General features: G+C 39.2%; 1 protein-coding gene and 1 long non-coding RNA gene across 5 annotated transcripts in view; one reads left to right on the top strand and one right to left on the bottom strand.

The window, feature by feature from the left end:
• Positions 1–19963, bottom strand: part of LOC115945674 (uncharacterized) — a 41940-nt gene that overhangs the window by 4362 nt on the left and 17615 nt on the right. Inside the window, exon 3 of one of the 2 annotated variants that reach the window (XR_004079953.2) lies at positions 5267–6398. This is a non-coding gene — a long non-coding RNA (uncharacterized lncRNA). The remainder of the gene's footprint in view (positions 1–5266; positions 6399–19963) is intronic. The other variant, XR_004549619.1, reaches the window with a different exon arrangement.
• PDE5A (phosphodiesterase 5A) overlaps positions 1–19963 on the top strand; it is a 69956-nt gene that overhangs the window by 44791 nt on the left and 5202 nt on the right. For all 3 annotated transcript variants that reach the window (XM_005144124.4, XM_031044729.2, XM_031044730.2), the window contains exons 11-20: positions 5323–5382; positions 7502–7648; positions 9918–10043; positions 12094–12188; positions 15436–15523; positions 16529–16629; positions 16723–16800; positions 17663–17726; positions 18291–18365; positions 18876–18959. In XM_005144124.4, the coding sequence (XP_005144181.3) occupies positions 5323–5382; positions 7502–7648; positions 9918–10043; positions 12094–12188; positions 15436–15523; positions 16529–16629; positions 16723–16800; positions 17663–17726; positions 18291–18365; positions 18876–18959 (918 nt within the window). The remainder of the gene's footprint in view (positions 1–5322; positions 5383–7501; positions 7649–9917; positions 10044–12093; positions 12189–15435; positions 15524–16528; positions 16630–16722; positions 16801–17662; positions 17727–18290; positions 18366–18875; positions 18960–19963) is intronic.

The raw sequence follows: 19963 nt of genomic DNA, 5'->3' as shown, positions 1-19963 counted from the left end.
CTTGCCCTTGTTGTATTTCATCAAGTTTCTCCCTGCCCAACTCTCCAGCCTGTCCAGGTCTCACTGAATGGCAACACAGCTTTCTGGTGTGTCAGCCACTCCTCCCAATTTAGTGTCATCAGCGAACTTGCTGAGGGTACACTCAGTTCCCTCATCCAGATCATTGATGAAAATATTAAACAGCACTGGTGCCAGCACCGACCCCTGAAGGACTCCACTACTCACAGACCTCCAGCTAGATTCTGCCCCATTGACCACAACTCTCTGCCTTCTTCCTTTCAACCAGTTCTTGATCCACCTTACTACCTGATCATCAAGCCCACACCTCCTTAGCTTATCTATGAGAATGCTGTGGGAGACAGTATCAAATGCCTTACTGAAATCAAGAAAAACCACATCTACCACTCTACCATCATCCCTCCACCTAGTCACTTCCTCATAGAAGGCTATAAGGTTGGTCAAACATGACTTCCCCCTCATAAAACCATGTTGGCTGTTCTTAATAACCCCCTTATCCTTGATATGCCTAGAGATGGAGTCAAGAATAAGTTGTTCCATCACCTTTCCAGGGATGGAGGTTAGGCTGACCGGTCTATAATTACCCGGGTCCTCCTTCTTGCCATTCTTATAGACTGGTGTGACATTTGCATCTTCTAATCCTCAAGCACCTCTCCCGTTTCCCATGATTTACCAAAGATGATGGAGAGTGGCCTAGCAATGACCTCCGCCAGCTCCCTCAGCATCCGTGGGTGCATTCCATCCAGACCCATCGATTTATAGATGTCCAGATTGCATAGCTGATTCCTAACCCAATCCTCATCTACCAAAGCAAACTCCTCCTTTGTCCTGACTCCTTATGGGGCTATAGGAATCTGGGCTCCCCGGGGAGAGTCTGCAGGAGTAAAGACAGAGGCAAAGAAAGCATTGAGCACCTCTGCCTTCTTTATATCCTCTGTCTCCAGGGCACCCACCTCATTCAACAGTGGGCCTATATTGCCTCTTGTGTTAGTTTTATTTGCTATTATTTGAAGAAGCCCTCTCTATTGTCCTTAACCCGACTAGCAAGATTAAGTTCCAAAGAGGCCTTAGCTGTCCTAATTGCCTCCCTACATCCTCTAACAACTGTCCTATATTCCTCCCAAGTGACCAGACCCTCTTTCCATAATCCATAGATTCTCCTTTTCCACTTGAGTTTGCCCAGCAGCTCCTTGTTTAACTACGCTGGTCTCCTAGATCCCTTACTTGATTTCCTGCTCATTGGGATGCTCTGATCCTGAGCTTGGAAGAAGTGGTCCTTGAATGCTGACCAAGTATCATGAGCCCCTTTACCGCCTAGTACCCTTTCCCATGGGACTTCCCTTAGCAGTTGATTGAACAGGCCAAAGTTGGCCCTTCGGAAATCCAGAACTGTGGCCTTGCTAGGTATTCTATTCCTCCCACACAAGATCCTAAACTCCACCATCTCATGGTCACTGCAGCCAAGGCTGCCATTGACCATCACCACTTCAACCAGACCCCCCTTGTTGCTGAGTACTAAATCTAGCAGCGCTCCTCTCCTAGTTGGTTTGTCCACCATTTGCATTAAGAAGTTATCATCAATGCACTGGAGGAACCTCCTAGACTGTGAATGATTGGCTGTGTGAGTCTTCCAGCAAATATCATGGTAGTTAAAATCCCCCATGAGGACTAAGGCATGTAGTAGCGAGGCTACTTCCAGTTGCCTGTAGAAAGCCTCATCAACTCCTTCATCCTGACCAGGATGACTCCCACAATAGACTCCCACAGCTGTATCACCCGTGCCAGTCTGTCCCATAATTCATACCCACAGACATTCCACTTTCTCCTCATCTGCCCCTAGACAGAACTCAATATATTCTAGTCGCTCTCTCACATAAAGAGCAACTCCACCACCTCGCTTTGCTGAACTATCTTTCCTAAAAAGGACATAGCCATCCATGACCACATTCCAGTCATGTGAGCTGTCCCACCATGTCTCTGTAATTACCACTAGATCACAACCTTTAGACTGCACACAGATTACTAACTCCTCCTGTTTATTTCCCATGCTGGATGCATTGGTGTACAGGCAAATACCTTCTATATCTTCTCTCTCGAGCAGTAGGACGCCTTTTGTTAATAGCTGAGAAGTGTGTTGGTACACGTGAGGGGCTGGATAAATCAGATAGATAGTCCCTCAATTGTTTTGAGATCCTGGGACAGTTTTTCCACAGCTGAGATGATGGAAGAGGTGAGATTGTCTTCGAACTCTCGGGGTTTATGAATCATTTCATCCACTGTTAGTGGTACTATGTCATTCCAGGTTACTGTTGCCAATGAATGGGCATATGATGATGGTGTAAGTTTTCACCACATGGCTCGTGTACATTCGATTTCATCTGGGTCTATGGGTATATCCCTATTATTCGGCTTGATGTGATAGATCATCTCTGCAATGGCTGATACCCTCAGAGACTGGATGCCTTTGTCTAAAGTAGTCCACTTGGCCAAATGACTCATAACATCGTCTTTGTATGGAAACCTTTATTTCACAGCTGCCAAAAGCTGCCTCCAAAGACTGAGGGACTTTTTCTCTCTTGCAATTGCTTTGTCAATTCCCCCTTCTCTAGCAAGTGATCTCAGCTGCTTGGCTTCTGTACCTTCTAGTTCATGACCATCGGCCCCATTATCTCAGCATCGGAGTGACCAGGTGATGATGTGCTCCTCTGGTTGACGGGTAAAATCTTTTCGCATATTCCGTAGCTCAGTTGAGGTCCGAGGTCGAGAAGTCACCTCTTCTTCTTCGTCATGTAATGATGACTCCTGATTAAATGCTGGACCAGGTGGTGAATACATTGTTTCTTCATCTTGCTTCACCCTTCTTGTTCTTTTTTGCTTTTTGTCTCGCATACAGGGGCAACTGATATTGGTACAAATTGGTCCTCTGGCTTACCTGCAGTGATTATCACTGTGGTTTGAGTAGCGACTGTACTTGTCGCTGGGGGTGGTGTAGCTGCTCTGCTTGGAGCTGGGGTAGCTGCGCTGTCTGTTGCAGTAGAAGTTTGAGTAGCTGCCATACTTGTTGCTGGGGTAGCTGTGCTGTCCATTGCAGCCAAAGTTTGGGTAGTGACTGTACTTGTTGCTGGGGGTGGTGTAGCTGCTCTGCTTGGAGCTGGGGTAGCTGTGCTGACTGTTGCTTTGCCCTCAGATCCAGGGATATTTTTTTCCCTTTGAAGGTGCTGGATAGTGTTGAACAAGGCCCTGTAAGCATAGGCCAAGCCCCAGCATATTGCCATGATTTGTCCGTCTCTGGTATGGCCAGAATGACAACACACCTCATTATGTGTTTTACTAATTTTTCCAGATTTTGCACTTGTTCGGTGGTGAAATTCCAAAGCACTGGAGGGGCCCACTGACCTAGATACTTGCCCATACTCTCCCACACACCCTGCCACTCATGGCTGTCCAGCCTCGGGGAAAATCTCTTGGTCCTCCTATATCGTTGTTTAACCCCAAACAAGCACACAAACCTAACTCTGCTTAACTCTTGAAATCAGACAAAATGGCTGTGGGCAAAACACACTCCGTATGCATGCCAACGTATAGTGATCCCCATCTGTCCTGGGCTCAGCAGTAGCAGTCATTTTTTTCCTTCTTGGTAGCTGTGTTTTGACTTTCAGGCTGGGAACGGTTGCTGATAGCACCTATGTTTTGAGTTACTGCTCAAATGTTTGCTTTGTCCAAGGACTTTCTGAGCCTCATGCGCTGCCAGGGAGGAGGGGAGGCTGGGAGGAAGCAGAGACAGGACACCTGACCCAAACTAGCCAAAGAGGTATTCCATACCATAGCACGTCATGCCCAGGATGTAACCGAGAGTTACCTGGAAGCGTTAGGGTTCTGGGGGGTTGGAGGAGGCATCGGTCGGTGCTCGGTCGCACAGGGTGGGGTGAGTTAACGGTCGGTGGTGTCATATTCTCTTCACTTGTTATTTCCTTTATCATTATTATTAATATTATTGGTAGTAGCCGTAGTGATTTGTGTTATACCTTAGTTATTAAAGTGTTCTTATCTCAACCCATGGGAGCTACATTCTTTGGATTCTCCTTCCTAACTCTCCAGGAGTTGGGGGAGCAAGGGGGGGAGTGAGTGCATGAGCTGTGCGGCTTGGTTTTAAACGACAACACCATCACAATCAGCAAACAGGTCTCAACAGTATTAAAAGGCCATTCAAAAACTTCAAAACTCTCAAATGATGCTGTAAACTTTCGGGGGGGAGACGGGACTGGGAGGATGAAACAATGTCTCCTTCACAGGCTGACCACCCAAGAAGGAGAAAATGATGCGTAATTGCTAAGCACTTTTATTATATACCTCCCAAAGTATAAAGGTGGTAACCACACTGGGAACATATGCCAGATCAATGCTTCTATTGTATTACAAGTCATTATCATAAAGTACAATAAGACAAGAACCTTAGCCCAAGCCCGACACTTGAAAAACACTAACACAGCAAATACCGGCTCTAAGTAAGGTACGATATACTGAAACTGTGTGATCAAGAGAAACAACTTTGATAAATCAGGATTGTGATGAGTGACTACAAATCTGGTCAGATCTGTTGTTACCTCAACCCCTCGAGCCCCACGCTGGGTGCCAAAAAGAACTGTCGTGGTTTAAACCAAACCACACAGTCTCTCTCTCCTCCCACCCCCTTTTTTTCCCTTCCCCCCGCCCCCATCCCTGCTCCTGAAGGGATGGGGAGGAGAATTGAAAGAATGTAACTCCCACGGGTTGAGATAAGAACAGTCCAGTAACTAAGGTATAACACAAATCACTACTGCTACCACCAATAAGAATAATGATAGAGGAAATAAACAAGGGAAGAGAATACGACACCACTCGCCGAAATGAGCCCAACCCAGAAGAGAGCGAGCCCTTCTGGGTAACCGCAGTTACCTCCCCGAGCATGAAGTGCTGTGGCATGGAATACCTCTTTGGCTAGTTTGGGTCAGGTGTCCTGTCTCTGCTTCCTCCTGGCTTCCCCTCCTCCCTGACAGAGCATGAGACTCAGAAAGTCCTTGGTCAGAGTAAACATTACTTAGCAATAACTAAAAACATCGATGTTATCAGCTCTGTTCCCAGGCTGAAAGTCAAAACACACCACTGCACCAGCTGCTAAGAAGGAAAAAAATTGACTGCTACTGCTAAACCCAGGACAAATGCAAACCCGTGCAGCTGCGAACTGAGAATTCGGCTTTAGGAAAAATACCTTTTCACCACATTGATCTTTCGTTTGTCCTGATGGCCACTTTCCTCTTTCTGTAGGTTCTCTCATACCATGCTTCTGCTGCTGAGGAGGAAACAAGGGAGCTGCAGGTAACAGCGGTAATTGAATTTTTTACTATTACTTTAGAAATGCTCAACTAACAGAACAACAAAAGGCATGGATGTGAGCCTTAAACAGGCAGAAGCACATTTTCCAGAAATAAAAAATACAGTGAAGCTTAAACTGATCAGTTTCTGAGTTGAATCAATACATTACATAAAAGAGAAACACTGCAATGAGAGATACAGGTTGGCTAAAGAGCTGCAGTTATTTACAGGAGAAACAAGTATACCAACTGAGTTTTCTTTAGAAAACTTATTTTCTTTCTTTGGTGCCACATTCCACAAGTTTGATTACTGAAAACATTTCCTATGGCATATAGACTTTCTGACTATGTTGCCTATGATGAAAGTAGTCATCTTATGCTTTTTTGCAGTTTGATTTTTTTTGTAGTTGTTACTACTCTTTCTTTCAAAGAACAGCTAAGATTTCAATGTGCAGATTTTTATGCTGAAGTGTTCTCAGCTGAAATGAAACTTACTGTTCTGGCTGTCAAAGGCAGAAGATCAAGGAAGGGAAAGATAAATTGTAAATGAAGTCAGAACGCAGGCATGAGATGTTCCTTTGAGCTCTTCTGTGCCCTTTCAGCCCCTTTCCTTATGAAATACCAGACTGTAGTTGCAGTTTTTCAAAATTATGTCATTAGAGTTTGTGAATGGTCACTTTATTTTCCACTGAACATACTGGCCTCTTGGTTCTTTCACATGCTCATAGGTGAAATACCAAATGAATCCAAACTGAGGGACACAAAATTACTGGTACAAGAAATGTGTAAGAATGATGGAAATTTTTCCTGTGCAAGTTCTTTTTTTCATAATCTTTCATGACTTTCCAATATTGACACCCAGAAAAGATAACAGCACATTTATAGGGAAGAGAGATTGGTAGATGTAGTTATGGGGAGAGCTGATTTGTATGCTACATGTAAAAATATTGCAGATTATGAAACATGCTTCCTTTTCAGTGTCTCAGCCTTCCAGGACACAGTTGCCCATGCTGGAGAAATGTCTTTCCCCTAGAATTACAAAGAAGAAGATGAACACATAGGTTTATTTTTTTCACCATTTCAGTTTCATCTGACCTTCTTTTAAACTACACTCACATTGAGGTGAAACAACTGTAAAGAAGTAGCACTGACAACTCTACCTTTTATTTTAATGAAAAGAAAAAGATAGTAAGTTGTGTTCTATAGTGTAAGACTTACCATTTACTTTGTTAGCAACCTTAACATCTGTACGTTGAAAGTCAATGAATTACAACCAAGTTGTAGTACACGTAATACATGGAGATATTTCTGATAATAAAAGCTATAGATTTGTAAAAGTATAGAGCTGTGTTTTTTTGTGTACTTTACGATTTCACATTTCATATTGAAGGTTTATGACTGTATTCAGATTAGATCAAAAACACGGTCCAAAGTTTTTAAAGATTATGGATCACAGGTGAATCCTAATTTTTCAGGTTTCTAGACCAGAGAAAGCTCTGCCTGTGGGCATGTTCTGACTACCATAGTGCTGAATGTGGATTCTGTTAGGAATTCTGTTCTATTGACATCTCTTTCCTCACCATTTTTAGAAAAATGTAAACAGTTACAGATATTTATCTCTGCACATCCATAAAAATGTAAAACTCCACTGCCTTAATTTCTCAGTTTCCCAGTTTCATACATACTCTTGGTTACAATTTACCTTTGGCGGTTTAGATGACAGACTGACCAGGTAATCATAGAATCATAGAATAGTTGGGGTTGGAAAGGACTTTAAGATCATCTAGTTCCAACCCCCTTACTGTGGATAGGGACACCTCTCACTAAACCATGCCACCCAAGGCTTTGTCCAGCCTGGCCTTGAGCACCACCAGGGATGGAGCATTCACAAATTCCCTAATCCTTCCCTTATTATTTTGATCTATGGCAAAGTGTGTGTTAAATCTAAGGATATAAGGCAATGTTAAACGAGAAAGGCTAAGGAAAGATAAATGAGAAGTAATTATCAGATTTCAGTGTAATGCAAAAGTTAAAATTTTGAGTATCTCTCTACTTTTTTTTGTGGAAAAAGACAATATTTATGTTATGCTTTTCTTTCCTAGTCTAATTTGTGTTCTGTTATTCTTCTCTAGGCTGCTGTAGTACCATCTGCACAATCTCTCAACCTAACTGACTTCAACTTCAGTGATTTTGAGCTATCAGATTTTGAAACAACACTATGTACAATACGAATGTTCACAGACCTCAACCTGGTGCAAAATTTCCAAATGAAACATGAGGTATGAATGTTGTAAAATATTGTTTCACGTAAAGAGACAACTTAAGTATTAGAAAATTAGGAGAACAGTGCAATAAGTCTATAGTAAATATAAATGGAAATATGTTTTAAAGAGTAGTTAGCAAACTAGGAAGGCATGTAAAGTGGGCAGTACTGGAGTGTGTCCTTAGTTTGGTTCTACTGAATAACCAGTAATTCGGTTAATGGACTGTACACTTTTAGAAAACTTCAGGATTGGAAGTAGAGGACTCAGTTAAAATTCAAATGAGTTTGAGAATATATAGCAATATTTAAAAATCAGTAAGAACAAATATTTAAAGACTTAACAAAAGCAGTCAAATGCATAAATTAAAAATGGTAAACAGAAGTGGTAACAGTGACTTCACAGCTACGAGTATTAGAAACCGTGCAAAAGTCAATAATGTGCTATAGTAGGAAAAAGGGGCAAATTTCGTTCTTTCCTGACAGAGTGGTATTAAATACCCATGGAGTAATTATATTGTAGCTTATTATTTGAAGAGGCACATAGAGATACAAAGTAATTTTTAAACAAATAAGAATTGAGGAGATGGAGCAAAATTTGAATTAATCTTCTTTCTCCAGAAAGCAGAATATTGAAAAACAGAACCTTTCGTAAGTGAAAGACTGTTACAGAGTTGACAATAATACTGTTCTCTATGTCTGTACATGGTAATAAAAGTAATTAGCTTAGTCTTTCCCCCTGAAAAGATTAGATGAGAGATGAGGGGCATCTTTATAGTTTGTGGAGATAGGAAAGACTGAAACAGATTACTTAGGTGGTCTGTGGAAACTTCTGTGAATGTTTTTACTAATAGACCTAGTTGTAGATATGTCTGTCACAGGCGATCTAGCCAGGTATTTTTACTTTCCTCCCAGCCCTGGAGGTAGACTAGATTAGACCTCTAGGAAAATCTTTTAGGCATATTCCAGTCAATACACCACAATTTCTATTTGTAAAACCCTTCATTTTTAAATACTTTATTTTTCCTTTATATAGTTTAGAACAAAACTTACAAAGTTTCAAAAAGCAAGATTTATTTTGAGGACTTAATAGGCAAACAAATTCGTAAAAGAAAACAGGTATTTATTTTCTAGATCACCAGTTTATAGGCCAGTTTAAATTAGTAGTGTTCAAGGGCTGAAAGGAGTACTGTATTACCTAGTCTGATCTCTTGAATATTCCAGTACTTATTTTCATCCCTGTAGTAAGGCCAAGAACTTGTACTGTCCAGTAAGTGGTGGGCTTCTAGTTCCTAGTGGAGCAATTATGATGAATTTGCAAAACCAAAACAACACCATGACAGTAGACACAATCACACATCTCAACAGAAGCAAGAGAACATTGACAGCTTTGAAGCTACACTTTCAACTTTCCATTGTAGAGCTAAAGAAAACTGGCAGTAGCTTAGCACTCCTTTTTTAACAGTGGAAAGGTAGGGAACACCGCTGCTTTTTCTTTGTGGTATCATTTATGTGGGTGAATGATACTAGATTTTCATTTCTGTAAGTACACAATCTTTCACTAGAAATACTAAAAATTTTCTTGAACAAACCGAGGCCAGCATTTAACATAGAGCAGTATGCCATACTCATTTAAACCAAGGGACCTTTCTAGTACACACTGAATTACTATCTGATCTTCACATCTTTCACGTTTTTAAAGTACAACCCACAATTTGTAAAACTGTTTTGTAAAACATCCAGGACATACTTTCTTCCTGCACAAAAAAAAAAAATACTAGCCAGCAATACAGTGATCCCTGTCTTTCTGTCATACTTATTTCCTTTCAGAAGTCCTATTCTACTTGTCTTTTGACAAGCTGATATGAGGAAAGAGCCACAAGTTCATTATCAAAACAGCTCTTAAGAGAGCTCTGTAACTAAAAAAAAAAAAAATTTTCTCTGTCAAATATGTCATTACAAACAAGGATTTTTTCTCCCACTTAGCTCAACTTAACTCAGTGTCTGAATTAACAGCACTGCATCTGATATTAACATTTAGCCATTAGTAATAAAACCCCAAACACACAAGTATTATGTACTCAATGAAAGGCTGAACTAGTGGATGTAAGCATGTTCTTATCTATGTTGGCAGTTACAAGTATGTTACATTTGAACTTTTGTAAGTTAAAAGGAACTATTTTTCTGTGAGAGTTTTCAAGTGGGAATATTACAGAAATACTTGTTTTCATAAAAATAATAGATTTCAAATACATTTACAGTTAACTCTGTGATACTGTTTCTTAAAGGTTCTCTGCAGATGGATTTTAAGTGTAAAGAAAAACTACCGGAAAAATGTTGCTTATCACAATTGGAGACATGCCTTTAATACAGCACAGTGCATGTTTGCTGCTTTAAAATCTGGTAAAATTCAGGTACATTTTGCTGTTTCTACATTAAGAATATTCTAAAAATTTTCTTCTAAAAAAATTTTATAATGATGCATAGTTCTGATTGCCATGTCAATAAGATGGTCATGGTCAGTAAGACGGTGGCATTGCTAATGAAATCAACATATTTTTGCTGAAGGTTTACAGCTTTAAGGGCTTGGTTTGAAATTGCTGTCATCTTGTTATGTACCCAGTTTCAGTTAAATCCTCTGGAAATGATTAGGTAGATACAGTGGGAAAATCTCAAATAAGACACATGATTATGTCCTTTTTTAAAGTTAATTTTTAAGCTACAAGCAAGTAAAAAAAGTGGAGAAGAAAAAGACTGACCCTCTTTCAGGATGTTTCCTTATAATATTCAACAGGAAACTTTTTAAGTCCAAACAGAGCTGAGTACAGCTTTAGACAAACAGTAGAATATTTTTGGAAATCAAGATTTAAATGCTCATTTCAATGCTTTTGAACAATGCTTCAGGCTTCCACTTAAAAGACATATAACACCTTTTAAAAAACAACTTAATCTATCTTTAGTGTAAATACTGAAGAGTTAGATGATCCCCAGAATATGAAAGATACCACATCAAGACTTTTCCAAAATATGTTTTTAGATACTTTTTTTCTTGAAGAAAAGAGTATGTGCCTATTTATTCTGTATTAATGTGTTTCTTTACTTTGATTACAGACCATTGTTATTAGTTGGTTTATATTAATTTTCAGTAAACACTTCTGAGAGAATAAATAAATCCTATTTGTAGACCAAAACCTAGTATCAATAATGAAGAGGCATTCCTTTCCTCTGAAAACTTGTCTCACAAAAACACCAACCAACCAAACAAAAGACAAAAGGCGCTCAAATAGAAAAGTCTTCATATTCCTTCTATACTGCGGTGGACATGATAGTTTTGCTCTGTGTGTGGTCTAGATCTGATGATCCTTATAGCTTGCTTGTTAGTTTTGGAATCCTGTCTGTCTCCACTGTAATTTCCATAAACTCCTTTATTCCTCACTACACTGGATTCACTCCACACTGATTCTGGAGTCAGAATGGCTTTGATCATTAATTTTCTAATTTTTTCTCTAGTTTGAGGGGAAAACCACATGACGGGGGACACATCTTCCTAGCAGAAACATAAAATCAGTCATTTCCAAGCTGATTTGTCTTTTTAACTACACAAAGGACAGGCTTCACTTCTAGAAAACAGATGTAAATCTACAGAAGGTGTATCTGCTTCAAGAAAATTTGGCTTTGATTGTACAGAGGGTGCAGCCCCCCAGTGGCAGTGCTGTCACTACCTGTTCTTCAAATTCCTGAACTGACTCTTGTGCCTGTGGCTCTTGTCCCATTAAGAAACGTTGCATCCACAGTGTAGCTTTGTCCAGCTTTTGTTTCTTACTGGACAGATTGAAATAAATTTTCCATCTAATTCTGCTGAACAATATTAAAGATACAAAATAGTCACAAAAGAGAAACCGTAACCTGTCCACTAATCCATTTTGGAGGCCCAGAAGAAACTCAATGAGTCAGATAGTGGTTAATTTTGTTTTCCATGGGCTTTAAAATTCTGTTCACTTATTTGTCCATTAATCAATGACAAGCATGTCATTTTTTCCTTCTGATTATTCTAAGGACATTTTATAAGAAATGTTTATACCTGGAATGTAGCCTAACTCCCTTGAGGTAATGGAATAGCTGAGCTAAAAGTCATGGGGTCAGAATTTTAAATGACTCCTCACACTCTCTCTTCACTATCAGGTGATAAGCAAGCCACTTCCTCATATCAGTTTTCTCATTAGTATAAATAGGGCTAGATGATGTCCCCATTGATGTCTGCATTGAGATATAGGAGAATTAGTGTTCACCATAACTTCAGAGATAGCCCTTATTCTCAGCATCCCATTTTATGTCCTTCTCCTCCTTGGGCTAGAACTGTATCTGCTGTGTGGTAAAACCAAGACAGCAGATATAAAATACATTGTGCAAAATAAATTGCCATCACAAAGCTAACTCACTTGTTATGTTACTGTCTACATATAGAGCAAACTGACTGATTTAGAGACACTGGCTTTGCTGATAGCAACTCTAAGCCATGATTTGGATCACAGGGGAGTGAACAACTCTTACATACAGAGGTAAGTCTGAGAGAAGTAAAAACAAATGAATACCAAAATCATAGGGCTAAATTAAGTACAACCTATTTGACTTCATAATGTGAGGCTGTGTAAAGGAGCAGGTTTCTAACAAAGTAGTAAGTGCAGGAACAGCCAGAAGCATTCAAGAGTCCACAGCAAAGATGCACAACCCCTGTTGTTGACTAATGAAAATGGCAGATGAAGCGAACTCTTAGTAGGCTGTGCAGGGGTAGCATCTTCAAGCTTCTGTTTCAGCAGTCACATCCCCCATTTCCCATATGGTGACAGCAAGAGGTCCCAGCTGCTAAGGGACAACTTGTAGGAAATGTGGAGCTTTTAAGCTTTCTCCCTGCCTAGCCAGCTGTTCCCTGTTTAGTCTCAACCACCTGTGGGTCTCTGAGCTGAGATCCACAGCTATCTGATACCAAGATGTCTCTACATCTTGAACTCATGTTTTTGCAGAGTTGTAAGTTGATTTGGATAAGTTACATATTTAAAATCACATTACAAATGTATGTCTGTTTTGCGTTGATTTGGTATTATCTATGCTCTTCAACTTTGATCAGTTCTAGAATTACAGAGGAACTTTTACATCATAAAAAGTAAAAACATACTTTGAAACAAAATATTTTATTTTGAAGTTTTCAAAATAGGGCATCATAAAATTTTCTCCATATTTTTTTAACTAAAAATACTTAGGTTTTTTATAATTTATCAATAGTTTCAGATCTGCTCAAAATGTGTTTTGCAGTGAATTTAGTATTCAAGTAACAGTATACAATCTTTCCTTAAATAAATAGCTTGATTTAAAAAACATGGTATAATGTGATTACTGTGATTTGGCAATGTGTCCTGATCTGACCAGAGATGAGGAAAAGAAAACCAGAAGTGCATACTTCTATCTTTTTCTGGGAGAGTTGGAGGGCGGAAGGAGTGGTCTGCTGTTTTCACTGTGTGTAGAGTAAGATACTAGGCAGAGAATACTGAAAGGCAGAAAGTAAGTAAGCTGAAGCAGAATTCCACCCGTTCATATACATGTGTTCAGAATAACAGCAAGACTGATGTGTAAAGCAAATTAAAAACAACCAAAATTCCCCAGATTGAAAGAGTAACCTTTTTCTAGTTTCTTAGGGGATTCCAGCAGTAACTGTAACCTTGCAGTGACTGGAACCAGTTAGCTATTTTTTGCTTTATTTATTTAAAAATAAATTTCCTGGAAGACATCTGGAGATGCGTCATCTCCTCTCAGAAATGTCCTGGGAAAGTATCATAGACAGCAAAATCTAACATTTGCACATGCTGCAAAGCGGCAATGATTACAGCTTAATAATTGTTTTGCAATGGTAAGTTCCATGAATTTTGTTTTTTAAATCCCTCATTTCATTGAAAAGTTAGTTTTCTAGGAATGGATCCCTTTTGTTTCTTAATTATCTTGTGGATACTTAGCATACAGTTTTTTTCTTAAGCAACAGGGTTTCAAAAATTAAAATGATCCTCGTGGTAGAAATTACAGGAAAGAAACTGCTGAAAGGTCTTTTGGTAGATAGGCTGAGGGTTTTCTTTTTTTTCCAAACCCACACGTAAAGTACGCAAGCCCAGAGTATGAATAGTGCATAACCAAACCACTGTGTTCAGAAGGCAATGGTGTCGTTTAGCTCAGCACAGTGGTTTAACAGAAATGCTGTGTACTACAGTAGTAGGACCTGAGTTTACTTCCAGCACTTGTGTCTTCCCAGACAGCCAGGGCCTGTGAGTACCGAGCAAGCTCTAGTTTGATGCAGAACTTAGGAAGATAAACTAAGATATTTCTCACTATTTCTCTCTTCAGTCAGGATGAACTTTAGGGGACATGGTATGCATCCCACTTAACTCAATGGGAATTTTCACCCAGCATGCATTGGCACCATACTACAGTTTGTTTCCCTCCAGAAACACACAAGCAAATATGCTCTATATGCCCCTTGCAGTGGTCTCAAAGGAGGTACTGGGCAGTCAGCCCATAATCCTCAGGGGCTTGCATCCTTTAATCTCCCTTTCCGCGTTTTAGTTTGTCTTTCCATCTTTTTCTTCACATTTTTGTGCTTCTGAAATTCCCAGAGTCTCCTCTTAGGACTTTTACTGAGTCTCCGTGTGCAGTCACTTACACAGGGACCCAGTCCTGCAGCTACTAATTCATACGAATGATCCTTAACCATACAAAAAGTCCCAAGGAACTATATGCCAAAAAAGAATTTCTGACATGTTTAAACATTTGTAGGCCAGATTATAATTAAGAGTAATGGATTCAGGATCAGCAGCCAAAGAGGCTTGCAAAAGAATCCAGACTTATTTGAAGAGATGACATCAGAAACATGGGACCAGGGTCTGAAAATGAAGATACGGTAGCAAAAATTAAGAATGTTATATAATGAGGAATAGGGAAAATTAGAAACCCTCAGAGAGGAGAAGTTTAGACATGCTTTATCTAAAGCTACTCAAACAGTAAATTCTGTTTTCTAGACTAAGATAGCTTTAAATTCTGCACTAGCACAGGTGGTTTCATGCTGATTTTCTCTGCCTGTAGTACAGCCAATATCTTGTTTCCCTTTTGGATTTTACGCTGGGCATAAGATAGGTAACAATATTGCAGCAGTTGGTCATGAAGAGAGTGGTGATGAATGAAGTACCAGTACAGTTACTAATACTGGGAAATTACTTGATCAACAGTTTTGGGCCCTGCAGAACAGTCCACTGAGGTCAGCAGGAAATTTACCATGGGTATCAGCAGGCTTCAGATTAGGTCTGCATTTTACTTACAAGTTCAGTAGCTGAACTGACTGAATATGCAAGGCAAGTGTTTAAAATGCAACAAACCCCAAAACAGTCATTTAAATTTTTCTTGTGAATGAGTCCTTGTTGCCTTCCCCTTTCATACAAGAACTTTCAGTCTTCATAAAACCTTGTATTACATTCTCACTCCTTGTGTGCAGCTGGTCTCTACAGATAACAGAAGGCAGAAAACTAGAGCTGTCAATGCTCTGAAAAGTAACAGCATTGTATTTTTGCCTTTACACCCCCTACATCCTTCCAAATGTATTTGCTTTGTTTGGAAATTTTACACAGAAAGGGGAAAGGAACTGGTTAAGAACAAACCTGGGTGGGTTGGGGAAACGGTTAATGAGAAAACAACACTAAGAGGGAAGTAATTTCTGGACTAGTAGTATGTTTAATTTGATTTCTTAATCTGATCGGTCTTTTTACTCTGCAGAAGTGAACATCCACTGGCTCAACTGTACTGCCACTCAATCATGGAGCATCATCATTTTGATCAATGCCTTATGATCCTGAATAGTCCAGTGAGTGCCACATTTTTGTGTACACTGAAGGAAACTATTCCCTAATTTACTTTTTATTTTTAGCTTTTGGATAGATTCCCACCATTTACATTCCTAAGCGATCTTTATTCCTTTTTGGGTAAAGAATGCAAATGAAGCAGTTTCGAAATCATGGTTCCATTGCTGAGTATTGCTTGACAAATACTGCTTGACAAGGGAAGCATTGCTAATATCCTTTTGAGTACCTGCTTCCTTGGACCAAAGGAAACAAAAGGCTTTGTTGCCATTTTGATGACCTCTTATGAACCACCAAACAAACCCAAGTCTTTGCTCTCATTTCAAAAAACACTCCAGCCTACACATACACAAAGCAGTCCCAACGAGACCAAACCAAACACTGCTAACGTTGACATTCCAAAGTGAAGCCAAACCTAAGTTAAGTGAATATGCAAGTAAAATTAAGTTCTTCTTGGTTTATATTATTAACTAATTCTAAAGTATAGGCAAGTTGCTATTTCATCAGCTCCATAGTGCTTTGGTTTAACAGCAGGCTGCTGAGCTTATATTTCTATGTAAAAGAATTTAATTATTATTTATGTTGCTTCATAAAAGGAAAATATTTCCATTTATGTGAGGTGTATAGGCAGGTACTTGAATCTGTTGTAGTTCCTCTGCTTCAGGGAAGGATTGGGAGGAAGATGAGAGAGAAATGCTACAATGTAGCTAGCAGCAAATTTAGTTTTGATGAATGGAATGAACTCAAAGGCTTTGATGTTGCTCTGCTTGGAGTGTTGTTTTGTAATAGTTGCTTAGGATGCTGTTGCTGTGCAGCTTTCTGCCATTACTGAAGAAGACTGGAATTTTTATTTTTAAATTGGGGAATGTGCAAAAGGAAGCAGGGTAAAGGAATGACATCGGATATGAGCAAGCAACTCATAATGAATTAGTATCCAAGAGACATTTTAGCAAACTGGTGTGCTGTTGCCCATTTTACTGATAGCACTGGCTTTTTTTTTCTGTAAAAAGGGAAACCAGATTCTCAGCAGCCTTTCCATTGAAGAATACAAGGCCACACTGAAAATGATAAAACAAGCCATTCTTGCCACAGACCTAGCACTATACATAAAGTAAGTCAAAGGCATGTTTGGTCGGATGGTTATTGCTGGATGTTTAAATTGTGTCAGCATGCTGCAAAAACTTTTGTTTTAACTTCCTTAAAGGAGAAGAGGAGAATTTTTTGAACTTCTAAGGAAGAAGCAATTTAACTGGGAAGATCCTACACAGAAGGAGCTATTTTTGTAAGTAAAAGCAGAATGATGAAGTCAGTTAATATTATTAGGTACCTGATTTTCAATGCCATGTTGCTGTGAATTTCATTAAAACCAGCAAATCTGTGTGCTCTGGGCTTGTACGAACTGGCATTAGCACATAGTGGCTAGTGGGCAGGCACTGAATGACTCTCTGGGTCTGAATTACAAACTCTGCAACCTGTACAATAAACTTTGTTAAGTAGCACATGTAGCTCTATGAACATTTCTGTTCTTCTCAGGAGAGTGTAGGGTTCCTGCCTATGTAGCATGTTCTTTTGCTGTGGATACTTTATACTTCAATATTGAATATTGAATTCTTGAAACTAATAGCTAAAGATTCAGGAGAGGCAGCTTGTTTTGAAGCAGGGAAGAAAAGAGAACATTAAGAACAGAGACATATTATAATGCACAGCCACAGAAAACCAGGCTTACATAGGCTCTCTTGGAAAGAAAAGATGACATATTTCAAATTCAGTGCCTTTAAAAACCAGTCTAATTTAGTCATGTTTTATATCTATTCTTATTCCAGTTCTTGGCCCTCATACCATCAATAAAATGACAGTCACTGCTAATGTCATAAATAAAGGTGATGTCTGTCCAGTAGCAAATAGAATGAAACAGTTCATTTGATGTGAATCCACCAAATAAGCTGATCCAGCTTTGCTCATTCCTGCATGCTCATTTCACACAAATAGTCAAAGTCTGCTGCATCACTGAGCTTTGGATACCTTTATAACTTCGCTTTAACTTGTTTCTTTGATGTTCCTTGAAATTTTATATTGTTTTATTAATCACTTGACTTGGTGGCTGCATTTTCTAGGGTTTTTTTCTGTTGTTTCTTTTTCTACAGAGCAATGCTGATGACTGCCTGTGATTTATCAGCCATAACCAAACCATGGCCAGTTCAGCAACGGGTATATACTTCATTTTAAGATTTGCTAAATACAAATACTGCATAACAGCTTCTGCTCCTTCCATCCAGTCCTTATTGCAAAGCAGTGGTGTAATGCTTAGGAAGTACTCCTTCAAAGTGCTGTATGTGGACTGAAGACTTTCTCAGGCCTTTGTAGCAAGATCTGTGCATTTAGCTATGTCACCATGTTAGCAGTAACCTAAAGGTGAATCAGGAATCTTTGCTCTTTCCAACATTTCTTGTGTTACTAGAAGACAATAGTCAACTGACACAACACCTTAGTATCAGTTGACCTTTTTCTGTGTTGATCATAGCAGCTGATATCAGTGATGTCTATGTGCCATTTTATTCACTTCACTTTGTCAGAGTAAGTATCAGCACAACCAGGTGTTTGGTTTGTGTACAGATGTGTGCATGAAGAACTCTGAAAGCTAGTTGTTAAGATGGAGAGTTTCATTATGGGGGTCCCAATTCAGTATATCTTAAGGAAAGAGAGGAAATAATAGTTTTGGTTGTAGGCAGCTAGTGAGCTTTTAGGGCTCTCAATATGTGAAATCTCTTACAGATTGCTGAGCTTATAGCTACTGAATTCTTTGACCAAGGAGATAAAGAGCGGAAGGAACTCAACATAGAACCAACAGTAAGTGACAAAGTCATGCATAATCACCTCTTTCAAAATGGTCTCTACAAATGGCACTTCACATCATTACTTTCAAATGCAACAACTTCTCCCACTGACCAGAATACAGGGACAACTCTTTCCTAGTAGTCACTTTTCTTCTGTGGCTCTCAAACATCAGTCGTGTGGTGTTATATCTGAGCTAGAAGCACAGACTGCATTATTTCTTCTATATCAGTATTGTCTAGGAAATACATTCCTAAATTCCTAAACCTGTTTGCAAGCTATGGAAACCCAGTAAGCATGTCTATTTGTCTAGCTATCTGGGCTCTGTCATTCCAAAGACAATCTCCTAAGGCAAGTGATGCAATCAAATTACCTCCATTGTAACAAATGTACTGATACCCTGCTGTGCTAAGCTTGCTGTGCGTGTTAAGGTGCCACTTTTTAATTGCAGCCTTTCTCTTTGGTTTTGGCTAGGGTTTTATTTAATGCATTTAAACACAGAACTTGTTTGCATCTTATCCGCAGGATCTAATGAACAGAGAGAAGAAAAATAAAATTCCCAGCATGCAGGTTGGATTCATAGATGCTATTTGTTTGCAGCTGTATGAGGTATGATGCCTAAGCAAGAATTACAAATATCTAAATCCAGAACTGCTCACTGTAGCCTGTGACAGATGCAGAATTAAAATTAGAATAAAAATCACGTACAAAACTGCTCCCTTAGTTAAAAAAATGTTGTTTTTTTTATTGTTATATATTGCATATGGTTCATTATTCAGTTGAAGAAATTATTACTTTAGCATTTATCATTAATGGTATATTTGTCTGATTAATGTGTTTTGATACAAGAACATGTTGCCTCTTACAGCTTTCAGTGTATCACTCTTGTCATCTTGTCCCAAAGTCTGACTTGAACTGGAACAGCACATGGCTGACAGTGTCTGGGAGTTTTACATAGATTCAGAATACGCCAGCTTGTGTCCTAACTGAACAGATAAGTGACAGTGACTTAGCTACAGGGCAGAGAGCACTAAAGAGGATGGGTAGCTTTATGGGGAAGAAGTGGCAAAACCAGTAACAGCACTGGTAAATTCAAGGAAGGGGCTATGGTTTGAGCTGATCCAGTGTTTTGTTTCTTTTGACTGGTGTACAGGTAGGGAATATTACCTGCTTACACAGATTTTTGTTTTCTTTAGTGAGTAATAAATCATAAAACATATACACAACTTCAGTGTTACTTTGAAAATGAACAAGCAAACAGTTCACTCACCCAATATTCAAATGCTATAAAAACAAACAATAACAAAGGTTGTAATGACAGCCTTTTCACAGTTTTCTTTGCTTTCCTCCTGTCAGTAGGAATGTGACACACAGCACAAACATTTTAAATGAGTTCCCAATACAGCACTGCAAGTATGTGATTTACCATGTTAGTCAGAGTAGGCCAGGTCCCAATGAACTGAAGTTTTGTGGCTTGTGTTAGCTAGGTAATCAGTACAGTTGAACTGAATTTAAAAGCAATGTGTTTCATTCTTTCCATTGTTTTAATTGAAAAAGTACCATTTAGCACTTTTAAATGCTGTTTAGATATATACAGATAAATAAACCAGGAA

The sequence above is a fragment of the Melopsittacus undulatus genome, chromosome 5 (genome assembly GCF_012275295.1).
Source record: "Melopsittacus undulatus isolate bMelUnd1 chromosome 5, bMelUnd1.mat.Z, whole genome shotgun sequence".
NCBI classification, from domain to species: Eukaryota; Metazoa; Chordata; class Aves; order Psittaciformes; family Psittaculidae; genus Melopsittacus; species Melopsittacus undulatus.
The sequence above is the reverse complement of the archived record's forward strand: the minus strand, read 5'-3'. Positions and strand labels throughout refer to the sequence as shown.